We start from the raw sequence: 12,497 nt of genomic DNA, 5'->3' as shown, positions 1-12,497 counted from the left end.
ATACGCAGATTCAGTCTGGATTCAGGGTTACCCTTCCAAAATGCCTCTCTAGATTACCACCTAGGGGGGTCTTAAACATTAACCTTCATTTTAATTTTTATCTCCTAAATCAATAGTGTGTGTGAGAATAAGAAACTTTGTAATATACAGTGCCTTGCGAAAGTATTCGGCTCCCTGGAACTTTTCAACCTTTTCCCACATATCATGCTTCAAACATAAAGACACCAAATGTAAGTTTTGGGTGAAGAATCAACAAGTGGAACACGATTGTGAAGTTGTTGTTGTTGGTTATTTTAAATTTTAGTGGAAAATCAAAAGCTGAAAAGTGGGGCGTGCAATATTATTCGGCCCCTTTAACTTAATACTTTGTTGCGCCACCTTTTGCTGCGATTACAGCTGTAAATCTCTTGGGGTTTGTCTCTATCAGTTTTGTACATCGAGAGACTGAAATTCTTGCCCATTCCTCCTGGGCAAACAGCTCGAGCTCAGTGAGGTTTGATGGAGATCGTTTGTGAACAGCAGTTTTCAGCTCTTTCCACAGATTCTCGATTGGATTGAGGTCTGGACTCTGACTTGGCCATTCTAACACCTGGATACGTTTATTTGTGAACCATTCCATTGCAGATTTTGCTTTATGTTTGGGATCATTGTCTTGTTGGAACACAAATCTCTGTCCCAGTCTCAGGTCTTTTGCAGACTCCAACAGGTTTTCTTCAGGAATGGTCCTGCACTTGATGAGAAGATGGTTGACTCCATCCATCTTCCCATCAATTTTAACCATCTTCCCTGTCCCTGCTGAAGAAAAGCAGGCCCAAACCATGGTGCTGCCACCACCATGTTTGACAGTGGGGATGGTGTGTTCAGGGTGATGAGCTGTGTTGCCTTTACACCAAACATATCATTTGACATTGTTGCCAAAAAGTTCGATTTTGGTTTCATCTGACCAGAGCACCTTCTCCCACATGTTTGCTGTGTCTCCCAGGTGGCTTGTTGCAAACTTTTAATGACACTTTTTATGGATATCTTTGAAAAATGGCTTTCTTCTTGCCACTCTTCCATAAAGGCCAGATTTGTGCAGTGTACGACTGATTGTTGTCCTATGGACAGACTGTCCCACCTCAGCTGTAGATCTCTGCAGTTCATCCAGAGTGATCATGGGCCTCTTGGCTGCATCTCTGATCAGTCTTCTCCTTGTTTGAGATGAAAGTTTAGAGGGACGGCCGGGTCTTGGTAGATTTGCAGTGGTATGACACTCCTTCCATTTCAATATGATCGCTTGCACAGTGTTCCTTGTGATGTTTAAAGTTTTGGAAATCATTTTGTATCCAAATCCGGCTTTAAACTTCTCCACAACAGTATCACGGACCTGCCTGTTGTGTTCCATGGTCTTCATGATGCTCTCTGTGCTTCAAACAGAACCCTGAGACTATCGCAGAGCAGGTGCATTTATACGGAGACTTGATTACACACAGGTGGATTATATTTATCATCATTAGGCATTTAGGACAACTTAGGATCATTCAGAGATCCACAATGAACTTCTGGAGTGAGTTTGCTGCACTGAAAGTAAAGGGGCCGAATAATATTGCACGCCCCACTTTTCAGTTTTTGAATTTCCACAAAAATTTTAAATAACCAATAAATTTCGTTCAACTTCACAATTGTGTTCCACTTGTTGTTGATTCTTCACCAAAAATTTTCATTTGGTATCTTTATGTTTGAAGCATGATATGTGGGAAAAGGTTGAACAGTTCCAGGGGGCCGAATACTTTCACAAGGCACTGTATCTTATCAGACTGATCTTTCATTCTCAAAATGCTCAATTTAGGAGTAAAATCTGTATTCAGTAAAAGCAAAATGTTACATTACTGAGAAAGAAGATGACAGTTGGGGCTGATAATACTCCGTGTAGTGGTAAAGGGGAGGAGCTCTATCTCCATCCTCCTCCACCGTTCCTTGTAAAATCTTATCAGCACCGACCAAAGTTTTTACCTCTGGTCACAAGTTTCGTTGATGGGAGGATTACTGCCATCAGCCTACGCATACTGTCGCTGATGAACTGCTTTAGCTTGGCTGGTTGTCAAAAATGGGAGGGGGAGGCCCAATGCTGTTTTTTTTTTTATTATTTATTGAAGTAATTTTTACAAAATTGCGTGGAGACCCCTCTATTCTTCATAACCAGCCATAATAAAGCTGAAAGCTGAGGTTTGCAGCCCGCAGTGGTCAGTTTTGCCATGCTGGTTATCAAAAAAGAATGGGAACCCACTCCAGTTTTTTTCATTTATTTATTTATAGCACAGGTAGTGGCTGATGAATACTCCCATCAGCCAGCGCCTGTGACCGGAGGTAAACATCTGACAGCGGGAGAGCTGCAGTGATCTGACCGGGGGTAATAATCTTACCGCCAATTGGAGCCTCTGGTGTTTCTTATGCCGTCATGCAGATGACAGCGTGGGAAACACCTGATGTTCAGTTTGCCGAATCTGAACAATAACTCCTGGAGAAGTTCGTGTTCGGGGTCCAGTCCAAACAGTTGGTGCTTGGTATGGACCCCAAACTTTATTGTTTGGGTTCGCCCATCTCTATAGGTGACGTCTCTATACACAGCTGATAGGCGTAAGCATCTTAAGTAGCCTCAGTGACCAGTGTAAAATTTGCAAGATTTCTATCACTGATACCGATCATTATATACAGTGGGGAAAAAAGTATTTACGGTAGTCAGCCACCAATTGTGGAAATTCTCCCACTTAAAAAGATGGGAGAGGCCTGTAATTGACATCATAGGTAGACCACAACTATGAGAGTCACAATGAGAAAACAAATCCAGAAAATCACTTTTATACATATAAATTGGGTATCACCATGATACAAAGTAACCCAAGTCATTTTTACCAAAACAAGAGAAACAATAGAAATAGTATTTTTTTTAATTATTTCACCCCACAAATAATTTTTTTACGTCTTTCAGTGCATTAAAAAAGAAAATTAATCAAGCTTGATAGAAATGTAAAAATATATGGCTTTTGAAAATATGGGGCAAATTAAAAAAAAAACTTGTCTGCTTTCTTTTTAGTCTGTAGGATGTGCCCGGTATTGCAGCTTACGTCTATCGCAGTGAATGGGGCTGACCTGCAATAACACATACAGCCTGTGGGCAAGGGTGGCGCTGTTATTTGAAAAAAAAAAAAGCAGTGCATGTTTTTTGTGATGTCGCGGAGCCATGTTCGTAGCTAATCTGACGTGTGAAGATTAACGCAAAGGGATTATGATGGCGCCTTGAATGAAGGATGATTATACAGGGAAGCTCCAGTCGTATATCGGAGCCCCCATTTAATGTTGCAGCCCTTTGATCTGTTTTCACAGTAGCCTTGTTTTCATTCCCCGATGTCCCGGGTAAGGACTCTCTAAAGTAGAAGGATAGAAGGAGTTGTTTTTTTTTTTTTTTTACTGAGGGATCATGGAGGATTTGCTGTTCTTAGATATCAGATGTGTAAAGGTTGGTTGTAACCCAGTCTGTGTGTGACTCGCCTGCGGGCCCTGCACCTGCGCCCGTCCGTCAGCAACTCAAAGCCACTTGAAATGGCCGCGAAGCGTCGGAACACATTTCTGACATTTCACTGAGCGATCTGGAGGACGAAGGGTGCAGTATCCTCCGCCAGCAGGGGATTTGGCATCCGCAGGCGGGCACTTTGGCAACAGAGCCTCCTCTTAGCTTCCGATTTTCCCTCCTCGCCTTTGGAGAACTATTATGTTTGTTTTTTTTTTGGTCATTATGAGCTGCATCAAGGCTTTTTTTATTGATACCATTTTGGGATCCATACAGCTTTCTGATCTCCTTTTAACCTGTATTTTGGGGGAGGCAAAGTGACCATAATTAGGCTACAGTCACGCGGTCAGTATTTGGTCAGTATTTTACATCAGTATTTGTAAGCCAAAACCAGGAGTGGGTGATAAATACAGAAGTGGTGCATATGTTTCTATTATACTTTACCTCTAATTGTTCCACTCCTGATTTTGGCTACAAATACTGATGTAAACACTGAACAAATACTGACCGTGTGAACGTGGCCTTACAAGGATTCCGCTACTTAAGCTTTTTTATGCTCGCTCATCACTAATTATAACATTTTATGAGTTTGGAAATCAAATCTATCTTTTGCTTGTTTTGTTTTGTGCTGTTTTTTTTTTTTAATTCTGGAAATTTTTGTTAATTTTATATTTGTTTATTTATTTATTTTTAATATTTGTTTTTGCTTTCATTATCTCAGGGGAATGGAACCTGTGATCGCTCGCACAATATTCTACAATACTTGTATTGTAAAATGATTGACCTATAAAGCTCCTGGCTGCCATGACAGCCTTAATAGACAACGGCATCTTAGGGGTTAAACCGCTGCCTCATCCTAAGCGCAACATTTTTTGCTTATCAGTACGACTTTTTAATTGGGGCCTCATTAAACCCTAAAATTCGGGCTGACTACCTCGGTCGTGACCAAATAAAATATTCCTGCATACAGGTGGAGATATAAAAATATAAAATTATTTAATGCGTACAATAAACAAAATAAACAAATAAGTAAATAAATTTAAAAAAAATTCCAGGATTGCCATTTTGAGGGGGGTGGGTTGCACTAACTTCCCTAAAAAGATGCAATAGAGGGCAATCAAAACATCATAGACATGCAAAAATAGCACACAGAAAAGGCAGGTGACCACACGAAAATCAAGCCTTCGTGCATTCATGTAGCTCAATCAACTTTTTGGGATTTTGCATTTTTTACAAATTTAGTATTTTTTTTTTTTACATCACTATTGAGAAAATAAGGGTCATGGAATAAAGGGAACAAAAAACGAACACGCAAACACAGTAAATTGACTTTTGTGGGAAGGGGTTAAGTCCAAGAACCAACCAGAGGATCCCGGACCGATGTACATGTGATTTCGGTTTCTTCCATCGCCACGGTCTTTTATGTTATCATGGAGGGAAGTACCTTATTGCATCCTGCAGATGTCACAGTTGTCATATTGTAGCCTTGAAGCCACATTGTATCATAGATATTCATTTAATTTTCCTGAAAATGTTAAAAAAAAAATGTAATCATGAATTTAATTCTACACCGTGTATTATTCTGCAAATCTAACCAGACAAGGTCGCATGAATACAGAGCTGTCAATCAACCGTGCAGTGAAATCACGGAGGTGCATGCATGGTGAAATCTACTGGTTACTTTATAGAAGGCTACATAGAAAATAATCTTAATCATTGTGTAATGAAAAGCTCTGCAACGTTCCGATATTTTGTGTCTCAAGTTCTTACTATTTTCAACATTTCTGCTTACTGTACAAGGCTAATACTGAAGTATTTGCTACACTTGAATCCTTCTAGACAATCCTCTGTGAGTCTGTGAATCTGTACATATTACCTGTGTGTATATATTGTAGCTTGTAGCTTGTGTGTCTCTCCAAGTGTTATATTCTGAATATGAGGCTTGTGTGTCTCTCCAAGTAATATAGGCTGGATGTGAGCTCTGTGTGTCTCTCCCAGTAATATAGGCTGGATGTGAGATCTGTGTGTCTCCCCCAGTAATATAGGCTGGATGTGAGGTCTGTGTGTCTCTCCCAGTAATATAGGCTGGATGTGAGGTCTGTGTGTCTCCCCCAGTAATATAGGCTGGATGTGAGGTATGTGTGTCTCTCCCAGTAATATAGGCTGGATGTGAGCTCTGTGTGTCTCTCCCAGTAATATAGGCTGGATGTGAGGTCTGTGTCTCTCCCAGTAATGTAGGCTGGATGTGAGGTCTGTGTGTCTCTCCCAGTAATATAGGCTGGATGTGAGCTCTGTGTGTCTCTCCCAGTAATATAGACTGGATGTGAGGTCTGTGTCTCTCCCAGTAATGTAGGCTGGATGTGAGATCTGTGTGTCTCTCCCAGTAATATAGGCTGGATGTGAGCTCTGTGTGTCTCTCCCAGTAATATAGGCTGGATGTGAGCTCTGTGTGTCTCTCTTAGTAATATAGGCTGGATGTGAGGTCTGTGTGTCTCTCCCAGTAATATAGGCTGGATGTGAGGTCTGTGTGTCTCTCCCAGTAATATAGACTGGATGTGAGGTCTGTGTGTCTCTCCTAGTAATATATGCTGGATGTGAGGTCTGTGTGTCTCTCCCAGTAATATAGGCTGGATGTGAGGTCTGTGTGTCTCTCCCAGTAATATAGGGTGGATGTGAGGTCTGGGTGTCTCTCCTAGTAATATATGCTGGATGTGAGGTCTGTGTGTCTCTCTTAGTAATATATGCTGGATGTGAGGTCTGTGTGTCTCTCTTAGTAATATAGGCTGGATGTGAGCTCTGTGTGTCTCTCTTAGTAATATAGGCTGGATGTGAGGTCTGTGTGTCTCTCCCAGTAATATAGGCTGGATGTGAGCTCTGTGTGTCTCTCTTAGTAATATAGGCTGGATGTGAGCTCTGTGTGTCTTTCCCAGCAATATAGGCTGGATGTGAGGTCTGTGTGTCTTTCCCAGTAATATAGGCTGGATGTGAGGTCTGAGTCTCAGTATTATAGGCTGGGTGTAAGGTCTGTGTGTCTCTCCCAGTAATATAGGCTGGATGTGAGCTCTGTGTGTCTCTCCTAGTAATATAGGCTGGATGTGAGGTCTGGGTGTCTCTCCCAGTATTATAGGCTGGATGTGAGCTCTGTGTGTCTCTCCCAGTAATATAGGCTGGATGTGAACCATGTGTCTCTCCCAGTAATATAGGCTGGATATGAGGTCTCTGTGTCTCTCCCAGTAATATACTCTGGATGTGAGGCCTGTGTGTCTCTCCAAGTAATATAGGCTGGATGTGAGGTCTGTATGTCTCTCCCAGTAATATAGACTGGATGTGAGGTCTGTGTGTCTCTCCCAGTAATATAGGATGGATGTGAGCGCTGTGTGTCTCTCCCAGTAATATAAGATGGATGTGAGGTCTGTGTCTCTCCCAGTAATATAGGCTGGATGTGAACTATGTGTGTCTCCCCCAGTAATATAGGCTGGATGTGAGCTCTGTGTGTCTCTCCCAGTAATACAGGCTGTATGTGAGGTCTGGGTGTCTCTCCCAGTAATATAGGCTGGATGTGAGCTCTGTGTGTCTCTCCCAGTAATACAGGCTGGATGTGAGCTCTGTGTGTCTCTCCTAGTAATATAGGCTGGATGTGAGGTCTGGGTGTCTCTCCCAGTAATATAGGCTGTATGTGAGGTCTGGGTGTCTCTCCCAGTAATATAGGCTGGATGTGAGCTCTGTGTGTCTCTCCCAGTAATATAGGCTGGATGTGAACCATGTGTCTCTCCCAGTAATATAGGCTGGATGTGAGGTCTCTGTGTCTCTCCCAGTAATATACTCTGGATGTGAGGCCTGTGTCTCTCTCCAAGTAATATAGGGTGGATGTGAGGTCTGTATGTCTCTCCCAGTAATATAGACTGGATGTGAGGTCTGTGTGTCTCTCCCAGTAATATAGGATGGATGTGAGCTCTGTGTGTCTCTCCCAGTAATATAAGATGGATGTGAGGTCTGTGTCTCTCCCAGTAATATAGGCTGGATGTGAACTATGTGTGTCTCCCCCAGTAATATAGGCTGGATGTGAGCTCTGTGTGTCTCTCCCAGTAATACAGGCTGTATGTGAGGTCTGGGTGTCTCTCCCAGTAATATAGGCTGGATGTGAGCTCTGTGTGTCTCTCCCAGTAATACAGGCTGGATGTGAGTTATGTATGCAGTAATATAGACTGGATGTGATTAGTGATGAGCGAGTATACTCGTTGCTCGGGTTTTCCCGAGCACGCTCGGGTGGTCTCCGAGTGTTTGTGACTGCTCGGAGATTTAGTTTTCATCTCGGCAACTGGATGATTTACAGCTACTAGACAGCTTGATTACATGTGAGGATTCCCTAGCAACCAGGCAACCCCCACATGTACTCAGGCTGGCTAGCAGCTGTAAATCATGCAGCTGCATCAACAAAAAACTAAATCTCCTGAGATCTGGGGACCCAGCTATCGGAGATCTAATATTTATACAGTGGATCTTTGTTGATGCATAAACGGAGAAAATGCTTAAAGGGAACCTGACAGCTCCTCCATGCCCCCCAAACCACCACCATGTATTTATTCCTATGTTAAAACAACCCCCCTCATCCCCCTTTAAAGCGATCATTATAATAGTGCAAGAAGATACTCACATGTAAGTCGCTAGTGAAATCACATTAAAAAAAGTCCTAATTCTGGGAAACTAGTGAGTCACCTTCCAATAAAATTCCCTATTTTTATTTTTTTTAGAATAATTCCTATTTTCCTCATTCATCGCCCAGCCAACAACATCCCGTACGCCACAGTGGAGGAGGAGCTTATAGGAGACTTTGTGAAATATTCCATCAAAGACGGGAAAGAGATTAATGTGTTGAGAAAAGATTCGGAAGCTGGACAGAAGTGCTGCACCTTTCAGCACTGGGTATATGAAAGGACCAATGGAAACTTGCTCATCACGGATATGCAAGGTGAGACCACGTGATTCTCTAGACCATCTGATCATTGTTTTATATCCTACTGATCAATTTATGTTATCGAGAAAACAACATACAGTTTTACTGCCGACAGTAAAACGAGACGCTTTTGCAGAATAAAATGTATTATTCTGACATCTAGTGGACAGTATCAGAACTGCACTAATTTATTATACATTTTTATACAAAAAGATAAAAAAGTAAAAAGGACTAGTTGATCCATATAAATTAATATTTTTTATTTATAGAGTGACAACATATTCTGTAGTGTATGACCCCCTTTGGCACAACTCAGAGGTGGAACACAGATCCCTCCAGCACAAGTCTAACAGCTATTTTTTGACATGTCTATGTTACTTCTCAGCTAATTTAAGGTGTGATTGCCCTTTAAGAAGTAACCATTTCTACTGCTAGAAGTGATATGATACGTACCCCCACATGGGGGGCGTATTTTTGGATTAATTCTTGGAATTTGCCTGTCCCGGACGCACTATATCTGTATTTCGATATGATATGACAGCCAGGGAAGAGGATTGGGGTATATAAAATTCACAGCAGGGGAACATTGTGATATCAGTAGAAGAAACCACTGGCACCAGGCACGTCGTAACCAGTCAGCCATCTGTCCGCTGTTACATGTGAATAGCAGAATCGATTTAATAAATTACAGAATGATTAGGTCTGCTGCCAGACAGACAGATCGTCATCCTCATTTCCATGTACAGTCACAATCAAAAGTATTCAATCCTCATTAAAAATTAGGTTAATTAGAAAAATTTGCAAACTTTCTGTTTACAATAAAATAATGAAACAAGAGCAATTTAAAGAGGCATGTTTTTGTTCTAATTTTATATCCATTGCTCTATTGAGCATTTTTTTTTTCTGAAGGGGAGATGTTTGTTTTTCTTGTACAACCATTATTTATCATTTATCTTTATTCTTATTGCACTGGAATGCAGCAGCAAGTCAGGACAATACTTTTTCCAGAGAGAACAATCTGTGTCAGAGACCGAGTGATTGTAACAAGTGACCTTACTGAGTTTTTTTTTTTTCTTGTGCAATCCTTTGTGTGAAGAGGGAAACAATTGTTGTTTTTTTTTGCTTTTTTAGTACAAAAAAAAATTACCCTCAAATCCAAACATTTAACTGCAACTGTTTACATAAAGTGTGCATGTCACAAACAAATTGTTTTTTCTTTTTTGCACCTCTTTTTACAAATTTTATATCTGTTCATGCCACAATAATAAAGTACCCTGTTATTGACGCTAGCATTTTGGATATATACTCACCTAGCATTTCTTATCATGTCATTTTTAGAAAAAAAGAGTTTAAATTTGTCAAATAGAAATGTATTTATTTTTTTAAGTAAAAAAAAAAATAGTCCAGTTTGTCAACTTTACATGCCACACCTATACTGTCAGCTGCTACCACATTTTGATTTCTGTACCTTTGCATACCTAACATTTTTTGTTACATCACTTTTGGCAAAGACTGAATAACTGGAGTTGAAAAAATTGTCAACAGTTAATTAAAGTGTATGGTAAAAGAAAGAATGGCAATGGGTGGGTGGTGGTGTAAAAGGAAAAAAACAAACCGTGTCAAAGAAAGTGGCAGCTGCTAACAGCACCAAAAGCACCACAATCCCCACTGGCACCTGTAGAATATATTAAACGTAACCACAATTGTCCTTCTTTGCCTCTGACAAGCATATTAGTGGGATGAAGTGGAAGTCATCGGGTTAGGCCGGGGACACACACAACGTATAAAAATACGGTCCATTTTACACGGACGAGAATCGCACAAATGTTTACAAAACAGTGATCCATGTGCAGTGCAAGTATGCGATTTCCTCACATCAAATTATCCGTGTGACATCCGTATGGCATCCGTACAGCGAGATTTTCTCGCCGGCTTGCAAAACGGACATAGAATGGATCCATGGCCTCAAAAATTATTTAAAACATATATATATATATATATATATATATATATATATATATATATATATATATATATATATATATATATAGCGCCTTAATATATATATATTATATATATATATATATATGTCAGTGAGACACATATATATACATATATTTATATTTCATACAGCGCTAGATAGCAGAAAAGTCGGTAATTCAATTGCCAGCTTTTCCTATCTCCTTCCCAAACCCGACAGGATATGAGACATGGTTTACATACAGTAAACCATCTCATTCCCCTTATTTTATTACATATTCCTCTTTAGTAATGTAAGAAGTGTCTTTGTGTCAAATTTGGGGTCTCTAGCTATTAAATTAAAGGGTTAAATCCTGGAAAAAATTGGCGTGGGCTCCCGCACAATTTTCTCCGCCAGAGTGAGAAAGCCAGTGACTGAGGGCAGATATTAATAGCCTGGAGAGGGACCATGGTTATTGGCCCCCCCCTGGCTAAAAACATCTGCCCCCAGCCACCCCAGAAAAGGCACATCTGGAAGATGCGCCTATTCTGGCACTTAGGCCGCGATCACACATACGTGAGATACGGCCGTGTCTCGCAGGTGAAAACCCAGCTCTGGCCAGAGCGGAGAGTGCAGTGTTATGAAAGGCAATTCAGAATCACAATGGACATGGAGGTCAGAGCACATACAGTGATCTGACAATAACCCAAAATAATAGAACGAGCTCTGAGACGTGGGAACTCTGCAGACCGCAAACCCTAATCCTATCAAACCACACTAAAGGTAGCCGTGGAGCGCTCCTGACCAGAACCTAGGCGCCTCGTCACAGCCTGAGAAACTAGCTAGTCCTGAAGATAGAAAAATAAGCCTACCTTGCCTCAGAGAAATTCCCCAAAGGAAAAGGCAGCCCCCCACATATAATGACTGTGAGTAAGATGAAAACACAAACATAGAGATGAAACAGATTTAGCAAAGTGAGGCCCGACTAGCTGAACAGAACGAGGATAGGGAAGATAACTTTGCGGTCAGCACAAAAACCTATAAATAACCACGCAGAGGGGACAAAAAGACCCTCCGCACCGACTAACGGTACGGAGGTGGTCCCTCTGCGTCTCAGAGCTTCCAGCAGGCGAGAAAAACCAATAAAGCAAGCTGGACTGAAAAATAGCAACAAAATAACATAAGCAAAACTTAGCTTTGCAGAGCAGCAGGCCACAGGAATGATCCAGGGAAAGAACAAGTCCTACACTGGAACATTGTCAGGAAGCATGGATCAAAGCATCAGGTGGAGTTAAGTAGAGAAGAAGCTAACGAGCTCACCAGATCACCTGAGGGAGGAAACTCAGAAGCTGCAGTACCACTTTCCTCCACAAACGGAAGATCCCAGAGAGAATCAGCCGAAGTACCACTTGTGACCACAGGAGTGAACTCTGCCACAGAATTCACAACAGTGCAGCTGAACAGCAATACATGGAGTTGCACGCTCTGCTCCGAAGTGCCGGTGCCAGAGCTGGGTTTTCACCTGCGAGACTCGGCCGTATCTCACGTATGTGTGATCCCGGCCTTAGCCACTCTCTTCCCACTTCCGTGTAGCGATGGGATAAGGGGTAATGAAGGGTTAATGTCACCTTGCTATTGTAAGGTGACATTAAGCCAGGTTAATAATGGAGAGGCGTCAGTTATGACACCTATTCATTATTAGTCCAATAGTGCGAAATAGTTAATAAAACACACACACATTATTAAAAAGTATTTTAATGAAATAAAGACACATGGTGTTTTAATATTTTATTATACTCTTAATCCACCTGAAGACCCTTGTCACCTTCCGTCGTTACAGTCTTGTCCCACGCTGTAAATCCACCTGAAGGGGTTAAATCATTATGATACCATAATTTCCCACGGGATCAATAAAGTGTATCGTATCGTATCGTATTTTATACCCAGGAGCTCTGCTAATGCAGCTGTGCTGCTGACTGTAAAACTTGGTGAATGAATGGAATGCAGGGGAATGTACTGTAGTTATGTGCCCTCTG

General features: G+C 41.4%; 1 protein-coding gene across 1 annotated transcript in view; it reads left to right on the top strand.

The window, feature by feature from the left end:
• ALPK2 (alpha kinase 2) overlaps positions 1 to 12,497 on the top strand; it is a 74,878-nt gene that overhangs the window by 48,105 nt on the left and 14,276 nt on the right. Inside the window, exon 7 of the mRNA XM_069745345.1 lies at positions 8,299 to 8,516. Within this exon, the coding sequence (XP_069601446.1) occupies positions 8,299 to 8,516 (218 nt within the window). The remainder of the gene's footprint in view (positions 1 to 8,298; positions 8,517 to 12,497) is intronic.

The sequence above is a fragment of the Ranitomeya imitator genome, chromosome 1 (genome assembly GCF_032444005.1).
Source record: "Ranitomeya imitator isolate aRanImi1 chromosome 1, aRanImi1.pri, whole genome shotgun sequence".
Lineage (NCBI taxonomy): Eukaryota > Metazoa > Chordata > Amphibia > Anura > Dendrobatidae > Ranitomeya > Ranitomeya imitator.
Note: the sequence above shows the minus strand (reverse complement) of the source record. Positions and strands in the feature narration are given on the sequence as shown.